Source organism: Oncorhynchus tshawytscha, linkage group LG30, assembly GCF_018296145.1.
Source record: "Oncorhynchus tshawytscha isolate Ot180627B linkage group LG30, Otsh_v2.0, whole genome shotgun sequence".
Classification (NCBI taxonomy): domain Eukaryota; kingdom Metazoa; phylum Chordata; class Actinopteri; order Salmoniformes; family Salmonidae; genus Oncorhynchus; species Oncorhynchus tshawytscha.
The window spans coordinates 36,501,839-36,526,368 of record NC_056458.1 but is presented as its reverse complement, the minus strand read 5'-3'; the positions used below and the strand labels follow the sequence as shown (position 1 = coordinate 36,526,368).

At 42.3% G+C, this 24,530-nt stretch overlaps 1 protein-coding gene across 3 annotated transcripts in view; it reads right to left on the bottom strand.

Moving 5' to 3' along the window:
* The window catches only part of dact3a (dishevelled-binding antagonist of beta-catenin 3a), a 46,687-nt gene that overhangs the window by 9,080 nt on the left and 13,077 nt on the right, over positions 1-24,530 (bottom strand). For all 3 annotated transcript variants that reach the window (XM_024393558.2, XM_024393559.2, XM_042309367.1), the window contains one exon: positions 2,305-2,434. In XM_024393558.2, the coding sequence (XP_024249326.1) occupies positions 2,305-2,434 (130 nt within the window). The remainder of the gene's footprint in view (positions 1-2,304; positions 2,435-24,530) is intronic.

Below are 24,530 nucleotides of genomic sequence, written 5' to 3'. Positions count from 1 at the left end.
TATATAGCCTCGCTATTGTTATTTTTCACTGTCTTTTTACTGTTCACCTAATACCTTTTTTGCACTGTTGGTTAGAGCCTGTAAGTAAGCATTTCACTGTAAGGTCTACACCTGTTGTTTTTTGTGCATTTGTCAAAAGAAAATTGATTTGATTTGATGCTCTTACCAACTGAGCCACACAGGACCAATACCACTTAAGTCTCAGCCAAATGACCTTTGGGAGTACTGGTATGCAGGTGCAACAGTCTGTGTTTCCTGTGGATGGTTGTTTCTACAGTCATTGGGTATGCATACAGTCTCTTGCTTGCTTTGCTTATGAACTGGAACACTAACTGATTTGAATAGAAAGAGACTGCCATGTTAACTTATATCCACCTTCACTTGTGTGACTTTGGTCGGCCGTAGACGGGTGGGTCCCCCTTATAATATATTGGCCTCTCACTCTAGATTTCATTGTAATCTCTTTAGTGTAGTAGTGAGCTTTTTCTTTTTTAATTTGTTATGGTCTTTCTCTGCATGCCACTAAGAGTCATTTTAGGTCTGTGCATTTTTTTAAAGGTTAAGTTACTGTGAAATAATAAAAGTATAGTAAGCAAGTAAGTACAATTGGGTCCCGAAAATAACTACAGAAGAGTATCCACTCTTAAAAGACTTACACAGCATCTCTTTCATTTGACTGTAGCTGAGGAACATTCAGTTATGAAGAGAGGACTGGTAGCACATCATTACTAGACTAGCTTGGAATGTAGGAGAGTCTAGTGTTTTTCCAGTTCATTTAGTCTTTTTCTAAGGGAGATATACTGTGTTGTTTTTCACATTGAAAGCGAATGGCACGTTAGTCATTTAGCCATTCCTGAAGGCATTTGATGCCTCTCAAGTTTTCCTTTTCTTAACCTGTGAAGGTTTCTCAAAGCGTTTTTTCAACGTGCCACCCTCAATCTCCAAATAGCCAGCCGTATGTGTATATTTTGAGGTAAATGGCACAACATTAGCCATGGATTTAAAACTCTGGGAGCCGAAAGTACATTTTCATTGGATGGCTCACAACTCTCCAAGCCAAGTAGTTTTCAACTCCTAGCAAAAATGCTCCTCTGAAAATGGAATCCATTTATCAGTTTAATGTGGGCTTTGGAAACATTTCCTGCACTGATTCATAAAGCACATGACCTACGCAGCCCTCGACAAATCCCGCTATATCACATACGACTTTGGGTCTTTCTCCAAAAAGACTAGCGTGAAATATACAGTACAATATAGTAAGAATGAGGTGAGATAGGGGTGAGATAGCTATACAGATGTAGGATCTTTATTTGAGCCAGTTTGCTACAGCAGGAAAATAATACTGCAGCAACAGGAAATAGTCATAATTATGTGGATTATAATTCATACACATTTTGTAGGGGTTGATACATTTTTCATTAGGGAAAATTAAGTCTGAAATTTCATGGCGGAAATGGCAAACTTTTGATCCCTTTTCGAAACTCAAATACACTACAAGTTTGCATTTCCTTCTGTCCAGGAAAATTCTCTGCAACAAAAGAGTGGTCAAATTAAGATCCTACATCTGTACGGAGCAGTAATGGGCCTACTGTGGGGTCATTTAAGTTAACCATTCTAAAATGGCGCCGATGTGTCTGCCTGCAATTGTTCCTGCCAGGCTACCAAACCACCTCATATAATGATGTCAGCCTCTGAGCCAAGGAGAGAAACTAAATGGGCCTCGGTGACGACTCTCTCTGATGGAACTACAGCATAAAGGCCTGGAACTAGAGCAGGCTCAAGCCCTTGACTTGAGTCCAGAGTTGAGTCACGGTTCCCTAGGATGAGGTCTAAAAATATTTGAAACTATATTTTGTCATGTAGAATGTTAGCTGATAAGGCTAGCTGCTAGTACAGTGGCTATCTAGCATGTTGACTTATGCAAGGGAGAAAGGCTTTATGACAACAAAATCACAACTGGTTGAGTCAGAGTCGAGTCACGAGTCATGAAAATCGTGACTTGAGTCCGAGACTCAGGTAGTACAACACTGCTTTCTCCAACACCAAACAGTCATACTACCAAATATAGCTACCTGTGTTTAGCAGAAATACTGTATGATAGATTAAACCAATGACAAGGTTGCAAAATTCTGGTAACTCCGCCTCCCCCAAAACATTTTCTCCAGAAATCCCAGAGGAAGGTTTCCCATATTTACTGCTTATTGCCAGCTGATTACAGGAATCTTCCCACCAGAATATCTGGAAAACCTGGGAATTTTGCAACCCTCCCTACTTTAGGGTCCAATTTGTGCAGTGTTGTGTTACCTGAGCTGGGCCGAATGTCCATCAGCTCAGTAGAGGCCTCCACCGCATTATCCTCTGTATCCATCCTCAGCTCCCCAACCTGCTGCTCCAGAGATGCCATCAGACCACATGGAGTACACTGTAGACTGCTCTGGAACACAATGAGAGACATAGAATCAGGGTTAAAGACTGTATTTGGATGTTCTACACACACACACACACACACACACACACACACACAGCCAAATCTCAAATGGCTAGTGAAGGATAGGAACAGCATCGGCTTTGGAGAAGGTTAAAGCTGTCAAAACAACAGCCCTCAGCGGACGTGAAGAACCAAATATATTAGACAGAAGGAGAGAGAGAGAGAGGAGAAAGAGAGAAAGAGAGAGAGAGAAAGAAAAAAGAACAGAAAGAGAGAGAGAGACAAAGAGAGAGAGAGAGAAGGGGGAGATAAAAGGTAGACAGAGTGAGAGATGGAAAATAAGAGACAACGGTGGCACCGTAATTGGGGAGGACGTGCTTATAGTAATGTCTGGAATGGAATAAACGGAATGGTATCGAACAAAGTATTCATATGGTGTCCATGTATTTGATAACATTCCATTCACTCCATTCCAGCCATTATTATGAGACATTCTCCCCTCAGCAGCCTCCTGTGCTATAGAGGTGTACAGAGTTCCACACACACACTCTGCTGGCTTATAACATCGGGCGTGGTTTGACTAGCTGAGAAGGTAGAAAAGCCTGCTGGTCATGTGGTAGGGAAAGTTCCATATTTACAGTAATTCAGAGGAGAGAGGAGAACTCTGGGAATAACGCTGAGACGTCTGTGTGTGTGGGCACACAAGCTGGCACTGACAAAGCACACCTGCACACACACAAATTGTACACTTCGAATGAAAACTCACACACACTGAAAACCCACAAACTGATTGAAAAACTCAAACATATTTTGACTCCCCCACCCAAACAAATGCAGACACACACACACATGCACGCACACACACACACTAGACTCGCTGGGGGAGCCTGCTGTGAAACTGAAGTTAAACATCTGATGGAAGGGGGGTTCCACAGTGCAGCTAAGAACAAACTAACTCCCTAACAACCCATAGCCTTACTCAATGGTTTTCCCTGTGTAAATCAGGGCTTCTCACCCAGTAAAAAATACCATATAAAGGCAGGGAAGCTGTGGGTTAAAAACACCGACATGCTGACCTGTCCATGCAATAATGGTGAACTTACTGGAAAGAGGGGGAAGGAGAAAGGGGGGAAGATGGGAAGAGTTGTAGAGAGAGAGACAGAGAGAGAGGAGAGGAAGAGATAGATAACAGGGAGAGAAAAGGATAAGATTTCTGTCTTACTCAGCCATCCTTGTTTTATGTTTGCTTTGACAATGTAAGCAGTGATGTAAAGTACTTCAGTAAAAATACTTTAACGTACTACTCAAGTAGTTTTTTGGGGTATTTATATTTTTGACTACTTTTACTTCCCTACATTCCCGAGTGGGCTCCCGAGTGGTGTAGCGGTGTAAGGCACTGCATCTCAGTGCTAGAGGCGTCACTACAGACCGAGGTTCAATTCCAGGCTGTATCACAAATGGCCGTGATTGGAAGTCCCATAGGGTGGCGCACAATTGACCCAGTGTCGTCTGGTTTAGGGTTTGTCCGGGGTAGGCCGTCATTGTAAATAAGAATTTGTTCTTAACTGACATGCCTAGTTAAATAAAGATTAAATAAATAAACATTCTTTAAGAAAACATTGTACTTTTTACTCCATACATTTTCCTTGACAACCAAATGTAGTAGTTACATTTTGAATGCTTAGCAGGACAGGAAAATGGTCCAATTCACACACTTATTAAGAGAACATCCCTGGTCATCCCTACTGCCTCTGATCTGGTGGAGTCACTAAACACACAGGCTTCATTTGTAAATGATGTCTGAGTGTTGGAGCCCCTTTCTCGCCATAAATAAATCAAAAACAGGAAAATGGTGCCACCTGGTTTGCTTAATATAAGGAATTTTAAATTACTTGTACTTTTGATACTTAAGTATATTTTAAACCAAATACTTTTAGACTTTTACTCAAGTAGTATTTTACATGCGTGACTTTCCCTTTTACTTGATTCATTTTCTATTAAAGTATCTTTACTTTTATGAAAATTGGGTACTTTTACCACCACTGAATGTAAGTGCTCTTACTTTCCATACCAATACGTTTAAAATAAACTGAGTTGAAAGAAAGAAAGAGGGAGAGAAAGAGATCAAGACAACATGAAAGAGTGAGAAAATGAGGGAGGAACAGGATACACAATCACCACTAGTCCCTGCACACCATGCATCTTGTCATCACGAATGAGTCTTTTTCCGTTCAGTCTGTGAGTGTCAATCACCCTGACAAAACGCCAGCTCGAAAAACAGAAACTCTCTTTCTATAGCCCTAGTGGCCTCTCCCTTCCCCCTCCCTCTCCCCCTTCCAGGGGTCCATAGTTGAGCTACCTGTCAGACAAGGAGCAGGCCCGTCACTCAGGCCAGGGGCAGGGTCAGTCCAACACCCTCAGGGAAGAGGGGGGGAACAGGGGATGTAAACATACCACCCTGGGCTGTCAGTCTCTCCCCCTCCCCCCCCATCTCTCTCTCTAGTAAGACTGAGTCAGTCTTTGTGCTCTCAGGAACTTTAACTGCTGAGGTGGAGGAGGGGAATTAGGGAAGAGTGGGAGGAGGAGGGGAATGAGGAGGAGGGGAGAGAAGAGGGAGGGTAAAGATGTTACAGAGGGGGATGAATACATTCACTAATTTGAGGGTTATCAGGGTAGTAGTACGACAGGTAGTGCTGGTCTGGAACAAAAGCCTGCCAGGATTGGGGGACTAAAGTTTGGTGACCCTTCCCCACGGTGATTTCTCCATGCCTCTTGAATGGACTGGAATGGAAGTGGAGTTGATTGGTGTACTTGGAGTGGTAATCACATAATACAGAAGATATAGGGCCAGAGCCTTTATAGTTTGACCTCTAATAGGGTTAACAGCGATTTGATCTCAGGGATTATACACACAGTGGCTGTGAGGTGTGTGTGTGTGTGTGTGTGTGTGTGTATAGAGGAAACGTGCCCATTGAGCCGGTGTTGTCTCACTTGAGTGACTCCTAAACCCACACACAGGTCCTTTCATCCAGCGCATGCATGACATTAGCCCAGTTAATTTGCACACACGTAGACACACACAAGCTATAGAATAAGCCCAAGCCATGCTCACCCTGTGCATGTCTAAAGCTTGATACATAATGGCACAATAAGAGGATGACTTCTTCATTCATTTGATTATGCTAGTCTGGTAAGGTTCAAGGCCACGTGTCATGTTGGCATCACTGTTAGTAAAGACATGATACAAGAGTTCAGTTTACAAAGAAAACAAGCGGATACAAGAGGGCAGCCCGACCGAGAGCACAAAACCTTTACTAAATTTCCAATGTTGTTGAAGTAAAGTTTGGATGTAACTCAGTTCATCTTAAGTGTATCTCATGTGTTTTGTATGTCATACAGGATTTTTAAGCACACAGTATAACTCCAAATCATGTGAACCACTAAAATGTTTTAAAACAGAAATTGCCTTGAGTTACACGCATTACTTCAAGTCCCTCCCTCCCCTACATTTCATCTCCCGAAGTGATTATTTTCTCTCTAAATGATTCAAGCCATCTTTAAAAAGTAATTAAATATGACTTATTAAACTCTTGACTCATTTACGAGCTGCTCTGAAGTTACTTCCCATGACACTGCAGTGATTATTCGCCCTAAAGCCGACACCGCGACGGCTCTGGAAGAACTACAGCGGACTTTGTGCAAACTGGAAACCGCATATCCTGAGGCTGTATTTATTGTAGCTGAGGACTTTAATAAAGCAATTCTGAGGCAAACTCTACCAAAGTTAACACATCGGCTGCGCTACTCACTCATCGAGAACTCTTGACCATTGCTATTCCTCCTTCCTGCACGGCTACAAAACCCTCCCACGCACTCCCTTCTGCAAATCAGATCAAGGCTCAGGTAGCTTAGTGGTTAAGAACGTTGGTTCGAAATCTGCCATTCTGCCCTTGAGCAAAGAAGTTAAACCCCAACAACACCTGTACCCTGGGCTCCGATGACGTGGACATCAATGAAGGCAGCCCCTGCACCTCTCTGATTCAGAGGGGTGGGTTAAATGTGGAAGACACATTTCTGTTGAATGCATTCAGTTGTACAACTGACTAGGTATCCCCTTTTCCCTGTCACCATTCTGCTCCTCCCTTCCTATAGGCATAAACTGAAACAGGAAGTTCCTGTGGTAAGGACTGTTCAATGTTGGTCTGACCAATCAGAATCTATGCTTCACGTTTTGATTACGTGGACTGGGATATGTTCCGGGTTGCCTCTGAGAATAACATTGACTCAGTTCATCAGGAAGGGCCTAGGGCATGTTGTTCCTACTGTGATGATTAGAACTTACCCAAACCAAAAACGTGGATAGATGACAGCATTGAGCAAAACCACTGCATTTAATCACGGCAAGGTGACTGGGAACATGGACGAGTACAAATAGTCCAGCTATGCCTTTAGGCGTGTTAACCCTCGCAAGGCTGCAGGCACAGATGGCATCCCTTGCCGGGTCCTCAGAGCATGTGCAGACCAACTGGCTGGAGTTTATGAACATATTCATGAACATATTCTCCCTATCCCAGTCTGTTGCCCCCACTTGCTTCAAGATGTCCACCATTGTTCCTGTACCCAAGAAAGTGAACGTAACGGAACTAAATGACTATGTCCCCGTAACACTCACTTCTGTCATCATGAAGTTCTTTGAGGCTAGTTAAGGATCATATAAGCTACACCTTACTAGACCCACTACAATTTGCATACTGCCCCAACAGATCCACGGATGACGCAATTCCCATCGCATTGCCTTATCCCATCTGGACAAGAGGAATGTCTCTCTCTCATTGAATGTGCTAGACAAAGAAAGCAGCTAGGTTGCTCTAGCTGAGCAAATGAGTGAGGTTGAAAATGCTCATTCCATGTCATATGAGAGCTGACCTGTAGCCTGGTTACCAGTCTGTTTCAAGTGGGCATGACAATTCCATAGGTTGTTGGCAAGAGAGCAGAAACAGACTGTCCCCCAGGCTAGCACAACCATACCTGATTCAGCTAACCATGGTGTTGATGAGATGTACATTAGCTTAGTGGGGTATCATCATAGTGCTGGATTAGAACAAAAAGCCTGCACTCTTCAGGGCCATGGTTGGCGACCACTGCCATAGAGTCATTTCCTGACTACGAATAGAAAACTAGTTGACCCCATAATACATTACTGACATTGAGTGAAAGGACATAAGATACGATGTCATTGGAAGCCAACACCAACAATGTTCTCACCATAGTTCAGTTGATAAAGGTACATTCTATTATGTAAGCATATAGCAAATATGATATGGATTTATTCAATATGTATTTTAAAATTGGATTTTGACAGCTATATGCTTCCCTATTCTAATACCATACCACTATATATATATATATATAAATTGAGAGTAATTGATACCCCTTCAATATGATACACATTATACTACAATGAGATTTCGCACTACACACTGCCTCCAAAAGTAAAATGTAATTATGTGCAAATGACATACTGTTCCATCTGAAATTCAGTATAGTGAAGATAACATTTGAATTGTGATAATTAAAAGGTGTTTACACAGCTGGGCTTGTAAAATAACTCTGACACCAGGGACACAACACATCCACTATGCTGACCCTCAACACAGGGGCCCCAATGGGGTGCGTGTTTAGTCCCCTCCTGTACTCCCTGTTCACCCACGACTGCGTGGCCGAGCATGACTCCAACACCATAATTAGGTTTGCTGACGACACAACAGTGGTAGGACGAAGGACTAATCACCAACGACGATGAGACAGCCTATAGGGAGGTCAGAGACCTGGCAGTGAGGTGCCAGGACAACAACCTCTCTCTCAATGTGAGCAAGACAAAGGAGCTGATGTAGACCACAGGAAACGGAGGGCCGAGCACGCCCCCATTCACATTGACGGGTCTATAGTGGAGAGCTTCAAGTTCCTCGGTGTCCACATCCCTAATAAACTATCATGGTCCAAATACACCAACACAGAGGTGAAGAAGGCACCTCAGGGCACTGAAAAGATTTGGCATGGGCCCTCAGAACCTCAAAAAGTTATACAGCTGCACCATTGAGAGCATCTTGACTGGCTGCATCACCGCTTGGTATGGCAACTGCTTCGCATTTGACTGGAAGGCGCTACAGAGGGTAGTGCAGCAGAAGACCCTAAAAATTGTCAAAGACAGCCACCCAAGACATAGACTGTTCTCTCTGCTACCGCACGGCAAGCTGTACCTATGCACCAAGTCTGGAACCAACAGGATGCTGAACAGCTTGTATCTAGCCAAGTTATCATTACTCATTGTGTATTTATTATTACGCGTTTTACTTTTCTATTATTTCTTGATTTTCTTTCTCTCTGCATTGTTGAGGAGGGCCTTCACTGCTAGTCCACATCTGTTGTTTCCGATTACGAAGCATGTGACGAATAAGATTTGAATGGATTATCAATGGTATACTGAACACCATCAGTTTGGTGCATTACCTCATGTATTCCATGTGAATTGCACCACTTTCTGAAATTACTCCGTGAAATCAAGCCTGCCATTTAGAGACTGTGTCCCAAATGGCACCCTATTCCCTATGTAGTGGACCACTTTTGACAAGAGCCCTATGTGCCCTGGTCAGAAGGCGTGTACTATTTTGGGAATAGGGTACCATTTGGGAGGCACACAGAGTTTCCAGAGTGGTGCATCTGAATGAAGTCACATTGTGCTTAACTGTATAGACGTTATTGTATTGTGAGTTGTGCAGTAGTGTGCACACACCCATGCTCACACACACGCGCACACGCCGCACCCCCCCCCATTGGAGGGCACAAAACCCCCAGTCCAAACAGTAGTCCCCACGCACGCACACACACACCACCCCCATTTGGGAGGCACACAGAGTTTCCAGAGTGGTGCATCTGAATGAAGTCACATTGTGCTTAACTGTATAGACTTTATTGTATTGTGAGTTGTGCAGTAGTGTGCACACACCCATGCTCACACACACACATGCACGCGCACACGCTTGCACCCCCCATTGGAGGGCACAAAACCCCCAGTCCAAACAGTAGCCCCCACACTGTGTAGTGTACTGTGGTGCAGTGGAGTTGTGTAGTGTGTGTGAGTAAGCGGGAGGCCTTTGTGTGGGGCCCTCTCTCTGATAGGTCAACTCACTGTGGTGTGTTTGTGTTTGCTGACGCGGGGGGCTCCAAGAGGGCACGCTGGAAGCTCCCAAAATAAAATCAACTCTAACTTTGCATCCCAGTGTATTCCCTGCATAGTGCACTACTTTTGACCAGGGCCCAACAAAAGTAGTGTACTATAAAGGGAATAGGGTGTCATTTGAGACACAGCCTTAAACTTGTTAGCAAACCCAATTATGTAACCCCCCTACTTTCACCATGGCAACAAAGTGAGGTGCCTTCTCCAGGAGCGAGAGAGAGGGAGAGAAAAAAATGGGAAGAGAGAATGAGAAATGGGGAGAGATTATCCAGTTACATTGAATGAACTACAGGACAAAATACAAACCCTCCAACCCAAAAAGGCCTGTGGGGTTGATGGTATTCCGAAAATATACAGACCACAAATTCCAATTGGCTATACTTAAACTTGTTAACATCACCCTCAGCTCTGGCAACTTCCCCAATATTTGGAACCAAGGACTGATCAGCCCAATCCACAAAAGTGGAGATAAATTTGACCCCATTAACTACCCGGGGATATGCGTCAACAGCAACCTTGAGAAAATCCTCTGCATTATCATTATCCGTATACTCGTACATTTCCTCAGCGAAAACAATGTACTGAGCAAATGTCAAATTGGCTTTTGACCAAATTACCGTACGACAGACCACATCACATATTCACCCTGCACACAAACAAATAAACCAAAACAAAGGAAAAGTCTTCTCATGCTTAGTTGATTTCAAAAAGCTTTTGACTCAATTTGGCATGAGGGTCTGCTATACAAATTGATGGAAAATGGTGCTGGGGGAAAAACATGACATTATAAAATCCATGTACACAAACAACAAGTGTGCGGTTAAAAATGGACAAAAAACACACATTTATTTTTTTAAATATTTAAAACATACAATATACTTGCAGTGAAGCCACTCAACAACTACATCACATTAGTCATCTAACAGACTCCCATCCAGAGCGACACACAGAAGCAACCAGGGTCAATGCCCCGCTGTAGGGCAAGTCGACAGATCTCCCACAAGGTCAATAACGGGGACCCGAACCAGTGATCCATCAGCCATCGGCCCAAGCTCCCAACCGCTAGGCCACAGCCCTCCAAGGCCCCCCACAGTTCCTCAAGAGCTGCCCCCCACCGAGAAAAATACAATAACTCCTTTCCCCACCCCCAAGACCCTCCCAAATGCACCAACAATCAACAAAATGAACAAAAGAGAAAAAAGACAAAGACAAAGGAAAACAGAAAACAACAATGCAAAAAACAAAAGATATCAAGGACAACAAAAATAATAACAGCAAGGCCAACTGAATATGTTTGAGTGCATGTATGGCACTACTATTTACATGTGTGTGTCCATGTATATTCACATGTGTGCATTCAAATGAGAGTGTGTGTATATGCATGTGTACAAACACCTGCATGGCATCAGCCTCAGGCAAACAGGCATTAGCTGTAACAACACTGCCCCTCAGTGTCATTCAAACTTACTTTTTGTTATGTATCATTTAGACTTTTATCTTTGACCGTTGTTCTATCCCCCGCCCACAAACTCCACTCCCACTTGTCTCCAATTCCACAGCCCACCTCTCAGCTTCCCATACAATTCAGCTTCCCTCAGCTACCCTGCCTCCTCCATTTTTGAGCAGACCTTCCCGTACAACTCCATGACAGACATAATGCTACGATTCCAATTTACAATATAATTTAAAATAGAATACCCTTATTTCCCATAAATACAGGTATTTTATCAACCAGCATATGAGTTCAGCCATAATATTTATTGTAATATTTGTTCTATCTTTTCAAGGGATGAAATTGAAATTGTAGCCAGCTCTGCAATGCTTGTTTGAAAAAGAGAGTTACTTGGAAAAAAGTATAATTTTCAATTAATCGAAAATGAGACATGGCAATCTGCACAAAGGCAAAAGGCCATATTTAAACAATGGATGAGCTTTTCTTAGTAATCTACTTGAGAACCATTTAGGGTTCAAGTAAAATGTTTGAATAAGTTGAGCTTTTAGAGGTTTAGTGCTTTTATATTTAATAATCTCAACCCATCCAATTCATATTCATGATACAGATAGGCACGCTTTATCTTGTCTGGTTTAGCGTCCCAGATAAAGCTACATATGTTTTGCTCATATGATACAAAAAACAAATCGTCAGGAGTAGGCAGCGCCATAAGTAAGTGAGTAAATTGAAAAATGACTAAGGAGTTAATCAGGGCAATGTTTCAATAAATAGACAGGTATTTAGTTGCCGGATCTCGTCTATTTTTACAAGTTTTCTGAAATTCATTGTGGAGAGCTCATTTATATTTTGTGACATGAATACCAAGTATTTCTACTTCACTGTCAGCCCATTTTATAGGTAAACTGCTGGGTAATGTAAAAGTTGTATTTTTTTAAAGATCCAATATATAATATTGTACACTTATCCTAATTAGGTTTTAGTCCGGAGATTCCAAAAAAGATATCTAGATCTTCAATGAGACATTGCAGGGATCTAGCTTGTGGACTTAATATACAACTTGAGTCATCGGCATACATAGACACCTTTGTTTTTAAGCTTTGGATTTCTAATCCTCTAATGTTGTTATTTGATCTGATTTTAATAGCTAGCATTTCAATGGCCATAATGAATAGATATGGTGACAGCGGACACCCTTGTTTTACTCCTCTTGACAATTCAAAAATCTTTGAGAAGTAGCCACCATTTACTATTTTACACCTGGGGTTGCTATACATTAATTTGACCAATTTTATAAGAGAATCACCAAATTATAAATAAATTTCTATTTGCAAATAAATTCATTAAAAATCCTACAATGTGATTTTCTGGATTTTCTTTCTCATTTTGTCTGTCATAGTTGAAGTGTACCTATGATGAAAATTACAGGCCTCTCTCATCTTTTTAAGTGGGAGAACTTGCACAATTGGTGGCTGACTAAATACTTTTTTGCCCCACTGTATACACACACCTGTTCTGAAAGGCCCAAGAGTCTGCAACACCACTAAGCAAGGGGCACCACCAGCAAGTGGCACCATGAAGACAAAGGAGCTCTCCAAACAGGTCAGGGACAAAGTTGTGGAGAAGTACAGATCAGGGTTGGGTTCAGATATTTTTACAGTTCTCGTACTTTTTTTTTCGTGACCTGACTTCCCGTAGAATTTAGTACAGCCATGGTGTTATGGAGCTCTCTCAGAAGAGCTGTCCATCTATGAAAATGTCCATCTATGTCCACAATGAAAAAGCACACTTACGCCTCTCCCTCTGTTTCCTCTGTACAGAATACAGCCTCTTGCCACGTTAGTTTATCTCCCGGGGAAATTGGTCATTGAGATGAAATTTGGTCCCTTTATGCTCCCTTCTCCTGCTTTTGATCAGCTCTTTTGTTGGTAATGTTCAAATTTTGCGATTTGCGATGATAGGTCGGGGACCTTGTCTTGTTGCTCCAAGTCTGTGCACATAGTGGAAAGTAAGGTTGCAAAGGGTCGGAAACTTTCCGGTAAATTTTCCATGGGAAGTTAAGCCCGGGAATTTGGGGAATTTTGCTTAAAATCATCAAAAAAAGTTAGCTTATAACAGTTTTTTTGAGGAATCACATAAGGCAATTCTAGGTCTTGTGGCATATTTTGGTTAAACTATCCCCAATTCAATGGAATTGCAACCCTCTACATGCACAGTGCATTCTCCCATCACATGTGCAGTGCACTCTTCCATCACATGTACAGCTGATTCTCAAGATCTTGCACTCTAATGAGATGCTATTGAGCCCACACTACTACACTGTCTGAGCCAAGGACTACATGCTTTCTGGTAAGTTTTGATTACAATACTGGGTGGGGTGAATATGTTTTATATGACATGCATGATTTTTTGTTAACTAGTAAATAGTACAGCAAGGTGTGTTTAAATCATGTCTAACTTGTTAACAATTTCTGCTAGTTAGTTTCAAATCAAATCAAATTTTATTTGTCACATACACATGGTTAGCAGATGTTAATGCGAGTGTAGCGAAATGCTTGTGCTTCTAGTTCCGTGGGTTTTACCATGTGGGTTTTAGCTTGCTTGAGCCTGCTATCTGTGTAGTGTTAATTCACCTGTTTCCATACATGTTCATTTAAAAAAAATGTTTCTTACAAAGGAGTTGTTTAATCTAACTGCTTAACTATTTATATGTACCTGGAATTGTATTTTTAAAAAATGTACTCTGTTTTCTAATCTTTACAGGAAAATGCCAGGAAAATCTGATGTGTGGAGATTTCACTTCAGCTAATGTAGAAGGAAAAGTTGTGTACATTTGCAAATACAGTGCCAAATCATATGTAAAGAATGCAACAAAGATGAGGAATCATCTGGCCAAGTGCATAAAGTTCCCTCAGCGCTCACAACAAGCAAACTCTGACAAAAGTCCCTCTACTTCTTTTTTGTGTGTTTTTTTTCCAAATTGTACCCCGTTTTCTCCCCAATTTCATGGTATCCAATTGTTTAGTAGCTACTATCTTGTCTCATCGCTACAACTCCCGTACGGGCTCGGGAGAGACGAAGGTTGAAAGTCATGCGTCCTCCGATACACAACCCAACCAAGCCACACTGCTGCTTAACACAGCGCATCCAACCTGGAAGCCAGCCGCACCAATGTGTCGGAGGAAACACCGGTCCCGCCACAGGAGTCGCTAGTGCGTGTTGAGACAAGGATATCCCTACCGGCCAACCCCTCCCTAACCCGGACGACGCTAGGCCAATTGTTTGTCGCCCCACGGACCTCCCGGTCACGACAGAGCCTGGGCGCGAACCCGGAGTCTCTGGTGGCACAGCTGGCGCTGCAGTACAGCGCCCTTAACCACTGCGCCATCCGAGAGGCCAAGTCCCTCTACTTCTATTCGAGATTAAAATGACGAATGACAACTTATCAATGGTCCTCCTGGAATCCGAAGTTAGTTCTCTGACTATGTTACTCAATGGAGTAACGTAGTCAGAGAAATGCTGATGAATGTCTTGCTCAAGCTGTGCACGCAACTGGTTCACCTCTGATGCTCACAGGCAATGTGTATTGGAAGAGATTTCTGATTGTTCTTTGCCCAGCATACACCCCTCCAACCAGACATGCTTTATCTACTAATTTGCTGGATGCAGAGTTCAAGTGAAGGTCAAGCAAATCATAGAGAAAGCAGATTGTATTGGAATCCTCTGATGGGTGGTTGAATGTTCGTGGGCAAGGAATAATTAACTACATCACCTCCACCTCTCAACCAGTATTCTACAAGCACACAGACACAAGGGACAACAGACACACCGGTCTCTACAATGCAGATGAGCTGAAGGCAGTCATCAATTACGTTGGACCACAGAAGGTATTTGCACTGGTGACAGACAATGCTGCAAATATGAAGGCTACTTGGTCTAAAGTGGAGAAGTCCTACCCTCACATCACATCCATTGTCTGTGCTGCTCATGCATTGAATCTGCTCCTCAAGGACATCATGGCACTGAAAACAATTGATACACTCTACAAGAGAGCCAAGACAATGGTTAGGTATGTGAAGGGTCATCAAGTTATAGCAGCAATCTACCTCGCCATGCAAAGTGAGAAGAATAAGAGCACCACATTGAAGCTGCTCAGCAACACCTGTTGAGGTGGTGTTGTCATCATGTTTGGCAGTCTCCTGGAGGGGAAGAAGTCTCTCCAAGAAATGGCCATATCACAATCTGCCGATATCACAGTCTGCCTGTGCATGCATACATTTGCCCACTTCACTGTTGCTCCAAGCAGAGGAAACTGCAGTTCTGAAAAACATCCAAATGCGTGAAGACTTCTGCCTGAAGCCCAGCGTACATGTTGGACCCCAAGTATGCTAGCAAGAGCATCCTGTCTGGTGCAGAGATCAACAAGGCCTATGGTGTCATCACTACCTTGGCCTGGATGAGGGCAAGGTTATTGGCAGTCTGGCAAAGTACATTTCCAAGCAAAGGCATTGGGATGGAGTTGCAATATGGCAGTCGTGCCAACATATCTCATCAGCCACCTGGAGGAAGGGACTTTGTGGATCTGAGGCTCTTTCCCGTTGCCTCCATCATCCTCCAAATCCCACCAACATCAGCAGCCTCAGAGCGCAACTGGTCCTTGTTTGGGAACACACACACACCAAAGCACGCAAGTGGCTGACCAATACAAGGGTTGAAAAATTGGTGACCATCTGGGTAAATTTAAGGATTTTTGAGCCTGACAACAAGCCATCCTCAACAAGGTTGGAAAGTGACAGGGAGGATGAGGCCTCAGATTCTGATGTTCAAGAGGTGGACATTGAAGCAGTCCATGGAGAAGATATGGAAGCCTGGGAGGAAGACAACCAAAACTTTAGTTTCTAGACTATCATTTTACAGATGTATGTTGAAAACATTTTTGGGAGATGCGATGGATCATTGGGATCATTCAATATTCCCTTTCTTTTGTTCAGTGAAATCATCCCATGTGAAGAGTCAACTCATTTAATTAAAGTTCAATTCATAAATAGTTTTTTTCCTATTGGAAAAATGTAATCATTTGCAATTATTTCTACTTATGATAAGGTAAATGTTCATGTTTCTGTCTCCATGTGGTATGGTAAATATATCCAATGCAAAAAACATCTACATTTAAAAGGTATTAATATTAATTTGCATATATTTCCGTTAATTGCCATATATTCCCATGGAAAGTTTCCACCTCTGAATATACACCAAAATGTGCAAACCTAGTGGAAAACAACCTTGTTTACAGTCTCTAGAGGAAGTTTCAAAGCAGATTGCATGAACTCTGATTGCCCCCTCTGGATTATTATTGGATGAGTCCTCAGGAATCCCAGAAAATATTATATTTTCACACATGCTCCAGGTTTGTATGTCTAGTAGCGACCCACTTATCACCCAGTTTTCCCTGAGTAGACAATCCATGTTGGAATCGAGGGATTTTACCTTGGCTGTGAGTGCCTTGTTCTCTCCTTGGCGCATTAGAATTTCACTCTGGCAAAACTCCAAACTTATCCTTAGCCCTGCTACCTGCAAACACAATTTGTGTTGCATGGATTCCAGCAAGAGTACTAGCCTCTACTTCAACGTAAGTAAATAGTCCGTGTTTGTAGATGAATCTGTCTTTCTTTTTTTTGTAGGGTTAGAGTTATTCTGTGAGGTACAGTAGGCAGATCTTTCCAGGATGGAGTATGTTGTTCCTCTATAGCATGAAGCTGTTGATTCTCATCAATTTCCCCCAGGATCTCCTCAGTATCCAGGTTGGCTCTGAACTGCAGACAGTTGTTTACAAATGTTTTTAATTATGCATATTTCCCACGATGACCGAAGATGTAATCATGAGTTGCAAAATGTGCAATCCCACTTCAATACAAAGCTTTCACTGTTTTGTTTGTAATTAACAGGCTGCTCCGTGAAGAGTCTGAGGCCACTCCACTCCAATTTTAGGCAATTTTCTTTTTGTTCCAGTTTTCAATACTACTGTTGTCTATTCAGAACAATCGACTTCACCAACTGTGCTTGATGCACTGCCACACATTTATTTCCACAGGGCCAGGAGGAGAGACAGGGATGCAGCTTAAGCCCCACCCTCATTAACATACACTACCGTTCAAAAGTTTGGGGTCACTTAGAAATATCCTTGTTTTTGAAATAAAAGCTAATTTTTTTGTCCATTAAAATAACATCAAATTAATGTGACTCCGGGATGTTGGCCTTCTAGGCAGAGTTCCTCTGTCCAGTGTCTGTGTTCTTTTGCCCATCTTAATATTTTATTTTTATTGATGAGTCTGAGATACGGCTTTTTCTTTGCAACTCTGCCTAGAAGGCCAGCATCCCAAAGTCGCCTCTTCACTGTTGACGATAAGATTGTTGTTTTGCGGGTACTATTTAATGAAGCTGCCAGTCAGGACTTGTGAGGTGTCTGTTTCTCAAACTAGACAGTCTAATGTACTTGTCCTCTTGCTCAGTTGTGCGCCGGGGCCTCACACTCCTCTTTCTATTCTGGTTAGGGCCAGTTTGTGCTGTTCTGTGAAGGGAGTAGAACACAGCATTGTACGAGATCTTCAGTTTCTTGCATGGAATAGCCTTCATTTCTCAGAACAAGAATAGACTGACAAGTTTCAGAATAAAGTTCTTTGTTTCTGGCCATTTTGAGCCTGTAATCAAACCCACAAATGCTGATGCTCCAGATACTCAACTAGTCTAAAGAAGGCCCGTTTTATTGCTTCTCTAATCAGCACAAGTTTTCAGCTGTGCTAAAATAATTGCAGAAGTGTTTTCTAGTGATCAATTAGCCATTTAAAATGATACACTTGGATAAGCTAACACAACGTGACATTGGAACACAGGAGTGATGGTTGCTGATAATGTGCCTCTGTACGCCTATGTAGATATTCCATTAAAAATCATCCGTTTCCAGCTACAATAGTCATGCACAACATTAACAATGTCTACACTATATTTCTGATCAATTTGATGTTTCTGAGTGACCCCAAACCTTTGAATGGTAGTGTATATATCAAAGGATTGGTGATGGCACTAGAAGTCTGCAGCACCCGGCCTCACCCTACTAGAATCTGAAGTCAAATGTCTATTGTTTGATGATAATCTGGTGATTCTGTTCCCCCAACCAAGGAGGGCCTACAGCAGCACCTAGATCTTCTGCAAAGATTTTGTCAGACCTGGGCCCTGACAGTAAATCTCAGTAAGACAAAAATGGTGTTCCAAAAAGGTCCAGTTGCCAGGACCAAGAATACAAATTCCATCTAGACACTGTTGCCCTAGAGCACACAAAACAATGATACATACCTCGGCCTAAACAGGTAACTTCCACAAAGCTGTCAACGATCTGAGAGACAAGGCAAGATGGACATTCTATGCCATCAAAAGGAACATAAAATTTGACATACCAATTTGGATCTGGCTAAAAATACTTGAATCAGTTATAGAACCCAATGCACTTTATAGTTGTGAGGTCTGGGGTCTGCTCACCAACCAATAATTCACAATATGGGGCAAACACCAAATTGAGACTCTGCATGCAGAATTCAGCAAAAATATCCTACGTGTACAACGTAAAACACCAAATAATGCAAGCCGATACCCGCTAATTATCAAAATCCCAAAAAAAGAGTCGTTAAATTATATAACCACCTAAAAGGAAGTGATGCCCAAACCTTCCATAACAAAGCCATCACCTACAGAGAAATTAACCTGGAGAAGAGCCCCCTAAGTAAACTGGTCCTGGGGCTCTGTTCACAAAGACAAACAGACCCCATAGAGCCCCAGGACAGCAACACAATTAGACCCAACCAAACCATGAGAAAACAAAAAGATAATTACTTGACACATTGGAAAGAATTTACAAAAAAACAGAGCAAACTAGAATGCTATTTGGCCCTAAATAGAGAATACACAGTGGCAGAATACCTGGCTACTGTGACTGACTCAAAATTAAGAAAATCTTTGACTAATTGCTTTGCTATTGAGAAAGGGCACCACAGGCAGACCTAGCTCTCAAGAGCAGACAGGCCATATGCACACTGCCCACAAAATGAGTTGGAAACTGAGCTGCACTTCCTAACCTCCTGCCAAATGTATGACCATATTAGACACATATTTCCCTCAGATTACACAGACCCACAAAGAATTCAAAAAAACAAATCCAATTTTGATCACTCAATAGATATGGGAGTTGATCACAGCTGCAAGATGTTTTACCTGTTGGCACAAGAAAAGGGGACACCAGTGAAGAACAAACACAATTGTAAATACAACCTATATTTATTTTTTAATTTTCCCTTTTGTATTTTAACTATTTGCACATCATTACAACACTGTATATAGACATAATGACATTTTAAATGTCTATTATTTTTGAACTTTTGTTAGTGTAATGTTTACGGTTCATTTTTTTATTGTTTATTTCACTTTTGTTTTATATATTTCACTTACTTTGGTAATGTAAACATATGTTTCCCATGTCAATAAAGCCTCTTGAATTGACAGAGACAGAGAGATTGAGTGAGTTATACACAGAGAGAGTGAGAGAGACACAGAAAGAGACAGACAGAGAAACAGAGAGAGAAACAGACTGAGTGAGTTATACACAGAGAGAGAGACACAGAAAGAGACAGAGAAACAGAGAGAGAAACAGACTGAGTGAGTTATACACAGAGAGAGAGACACAGAAAGAGACAGAGAAACAGAGAGAGAAACAGACTGAGTGAGTTATACACAGAGAGAGAGACACAGAAAGAGACAGAGAAACAGAGAGAGAAACAGACTGAGTGAGTTATACACAGAGACACAGAAAGAGACAGAGAAACAGAGAGAGAAACAGACTGAGTGAGTTATACACAGAGAGAGAGAGACAGAAAGAGACAGAGAAACAGAGAGAGAAACAGACTGAGTGAGTTATACACAGAGAGAGAGAGACAGAAAGAGACAGAGAAACAGAGAGAGAAACAGACTGAGTGAGTTATACACAGAGACACAGAAAGAGACAGAGAAACAGAGAGAGAAACAGACTGAGTGAGTTATACACAGAGAGAGAGAGACACAGAAAGAGACAGAGAAACAGAGAGAGAAACAGACTGAGTGAGTTATACACAGAGAGAGAGAGACAGAAAGAGACAGAGAAACAGAGAGAGAAACAGACTGAGTGAGTTATACACAGAGAGAGAGACACAGAAAGAGACAGAGAAACAGAGAGAGAAACAGACTGAGTGAGTTATACACAGAAAGAGACAGAAACAGAGAGAGAAACAGACTGAGTGAGTTATACACAGAGAGAGAGAGACAGAAAGAGACAGAGAAACAGAGAGAGAAACAGACTGAGTGAGTTATACACAGAGAGAGAGAGACAGAAAGAGACAGAGAAACAGAGAGAGAAACAGACTGAGTGAGTTATACACAGAGACACAGAAAGAGACAGAGAAACAGAGAGAGAAACAGACTGAGTGAGTTATACACAGACACAGAAAGAGACAGAAACAGAGAGAGAAACAGACTGAGTGAGTTATACACAGAGAGAGACACAGAAAGAGACAGAGAAACAGAGAGAGAAACAGACTGAGTGAGTTATACACAGAGAGAGAGACACAGAAAGAGACAGAGAAAGAAACAGACTGAGTGAGTTATACACAGAGAGTGAGAGAGACAGAGACAGACAGAGAGATTGAGTGAGTTATACACAGAGTGAGAGAGACACAGAAAGAGAGAGAGAGACAGAGAGAGTTATACAAACAGACTGAGTGAGTTATACACAGAGAGAGAGACACAGAAAGAGACAGAGAAACAGAGAGAGAAACAGACTGAGTGAGTTATACACAGAGAGAGAGACACAGAAAGAGACAGAGAAACAGAGAGAGAAACAGACTGAGTGAGTTATACACAGAGAGAGAGACACAGAAAGAGACAGAGAAACAGAGAGAGAAACAGACTGAGTGAGTTATACACAGAGAGAGAGACACAGAAAGAGACAGAGAAACAGAGAGAGAAACAGACTGAGTGAGTTATACACAGACACAGAAAGAGACAGAAACAGAGAGAGAAACAGACTGAGTGAGTTATACACAGAGAGAGAGACACAGAAAGAGACAGAGAAACAGAGAGAGAAACAGACTGAGTGAGTTATACACAGAGAGAGAGAGACAGAAAGAGACAGAGAAACAGAGAGAGAAACAGACTGAGTGAGTTATACACAGAGACACAGAAAGAGACAGAGAAACAGAGAGAGAAACAGACTGAGTGAGTTATACACAGAGAGAGAGACACAGAAAGAGACAGAGAAACAGACTGAGTGAGTTATACACAGAAAGAGACAGAGAAACAGAGAGAGAAACAGACTGAGTGAGTTATACACAGAGAGAGAGAGACAGAAAGAGACAGAGAAACAGAGAGAGAAACAGACTGAGTGAGTTATACACAGAGAGAGAGACACAGAAAGAGACAGAGAAAGAAACAGACTGAGTGAGTTATACACAGAGAGTGAGAGAGACAGAGTGAGTTATACACAGAGACTGAGTGAGTTATACAGAGAGAGAGAGACAGAGAAATAGTGAGAGCGACAGAGTGCGCGATTGAAAGCAAGACACAGTGATCCCCTGAGAGCCGTGGTAATCAACCAGTCGAGCTGACACAAAAGCAGAAATATTTTCAGTCAATGAGCCAATGGAGGCCATAATAGGTCTCCCTGGTGGCTTATCCCATCGTTTGTGGATTTTTGGGAAGGCATGAATAATGCGCCTGATTGGATAGTCTACTTTCATATTCTCATTATTTTTGCATAATGTCTCACCTTTCCACAAGAGACTTCAGCTTGCAGTGAATGTTATCTTTGAACAGTGGTGTGGGGTCACGTGACAATTTCTGATAGAAAGTGGTGGTGTTCAAATGTCCCCGGATCTCATTCACATAGTCATCACGGTTTAACAACACCACAGCTTTGCTCTTATCAGCATTACGCCCTAACAAAGTGGAATAATTTTTTTAATCATCCAATGCTTGTCTCTGTTCTTTAGGGAGATTAGACTCTCTATTCTTGTTATTTATTCAGAATCAGAGACATATTTTTCCGCCAATCTGCAGTATGTTTCTAGAGAGGGATTTCTGTATCTGGGCAGACAAAAGGTGGATTTGGCTCAAAAGGGGGTATTCGTTCTGTGGGAAATGTCATTCTCTATTGTGTCTGAACACTCGTCTCAACCATACTTGACACATTCACATTTAGACACCTCATTTATGGGACAGAAGAACTCCCTAAGTCTCAATGTACTAAATAATTTCTAAAACTCTATTGTGGTGTCAAAGTCATTACATGATGCAGTGGGGATGAAAGAAGTGGTGATGGGAAGTGAAGAAAGGTTAATCACACTCAGGCATTCTGACTGCGTGCCCAATAGCAGCGTTGCTCCTTTAGTAGCCATAAAATGTGATTCCTCCCTACTTTCACTCACGCTATAACCAGCACTGCAGGTGCAATGAATGTATATAGCAAAGTGTTTAGATAAGCTTGCGTTGTTATTATTAGCATCTTGTGTCTTTTTTAATATTGAGGAATATTTCACTTTCTCTGGTCATAGGAGTAACAACATGAATTGGTGCATGAGGCAGAAATAATGCAATGCGACTTGAGTTTTGCAATAAGCTGGAAGACTGTGTCCCCTTTTCTCAGTGGAGGGAAGGAGGGCGGAGGGACTGTGAGTCAGGAGAGAGGCAGCCTCACCACTGCTCCCTCCCTCCCCTCAGAAGCAGGCCATCAGTCCAGAAAAAAAATTGAATTATGCTCACTCAGCTGTGCCTCACAAGTAATACAACAAATGATCTATTACTAGTGTGATCATATACCTACATTTTTTAAATATATAGTGCCTTCAGAAAGTATTCAGACCCCTTGACTTTTTCCACATTTTGTTACATTACAGCCAATTGTTCGCCACCCTATGGGACTCCCAATCACGGCCAGATGTGATACAGCCTGGATTCGTACTATAGTGACGCCTCTTGCACTGAGATGCAGTAGCTTAGACCGCTGCACCACTCGGGAGCCCTAACATGTATTAAATAAATAAAATCTTCCGCATTCTACACACAATACCCCATAATGACAAAGCGAAAACAGGTTTTTAGAAATGTTTAGTAAAAAAACTGAAATTTGTTATTCACATAAGTATTCAGCCCCTTTGCAATGAGACTCAAAATTGACCTCAGGGGCATCCTGTTTCCATTGATCGTCCTTGAGATGTTTCTACAACTTCATTTGAGTCCACGTGTGGTAAATTCAATTGATTGGACATGATTTGGAAATGATTTCCCCACAGTTGACAGTGCATGTCAGAGCAAAAAGGATAAAGGAATTGTCCGTAGAGTTCAGAGACAGGATTGTGTCGAGGCACAGATCTGGGGAAGGGTACCAAACATTTCTGCAGCATTGAAGGTCCCAAAGAACACAGTGGCCTCCATCATTCTTAAATGGAAGAAGTTTGGAACCACCATGACTCTTCTTAGAGCTAGCTGCCCGGTCAAACTGAGCAATTGTTGGAGAAGGGTCCTGGTCAGGGGGGGCAACCAAGAACCCAATGGTCATTCTGACAGAGCTCCAGAGTTCCTCTGTGGAGATGGGAGAACCTTCCAGAAGGACAACCATCTCTGCAGCAATCCACCAATCAAGCCTTTATGGTAGAGCGGCCAGACGGAAGCCACTCCTCAGTAAAAGGCACATGACAGCCCGCTAGGAGTTTGCCAAAGGCACCTAACGATTCTGAATGCCAAGCGTCACGTCTGGAGAAAACCTGGCACCATCCCCACAATAAAGCATGGTGGTGGTAGCATCATGCGGTGGGGATGTTTTTCAGCGGCAGGGACTGGGAGTCTAGTCAGGAATAGAGGCAAAGATGAATGGAAAAAAGTACAGAGAGATCCTTGATGAAAACCTGCTCCAGAGTGCTCACAACCTCAGATTTGGGTGAGGTTCACCTTCCAACAGGACAACGACACTAAGCACACAACCAAGGCAATGCAGTAGTGGCTTTGGGACAAGTCTCTGAATGCCCTTGAGTAGCCCAGCCAGAGCCCGGACTTGAACCCAATTGAACATCTCTGGAGACCTGAAAATAGCTGTGCAGCAACTCTCCCCATCCAACCTGCCAGAGCTTGAGAGGATCTGCAGAGAAGAATGGGAGAAACTCCCCAAATACAGGTGTGCCAAGCTTGTACTTAAGAAGAATTGATGCTGTAAATCGCTGCCAATGGTGCTTCAACAAAGTACTGAGTAAGGGGTCCGAGATACTTATGTAAATGTATTATTTCAGTACATTTTTTATAAATTAACAATTTTTTTTTTTAAACTGTTTTTGCTTTGTCATTATAGG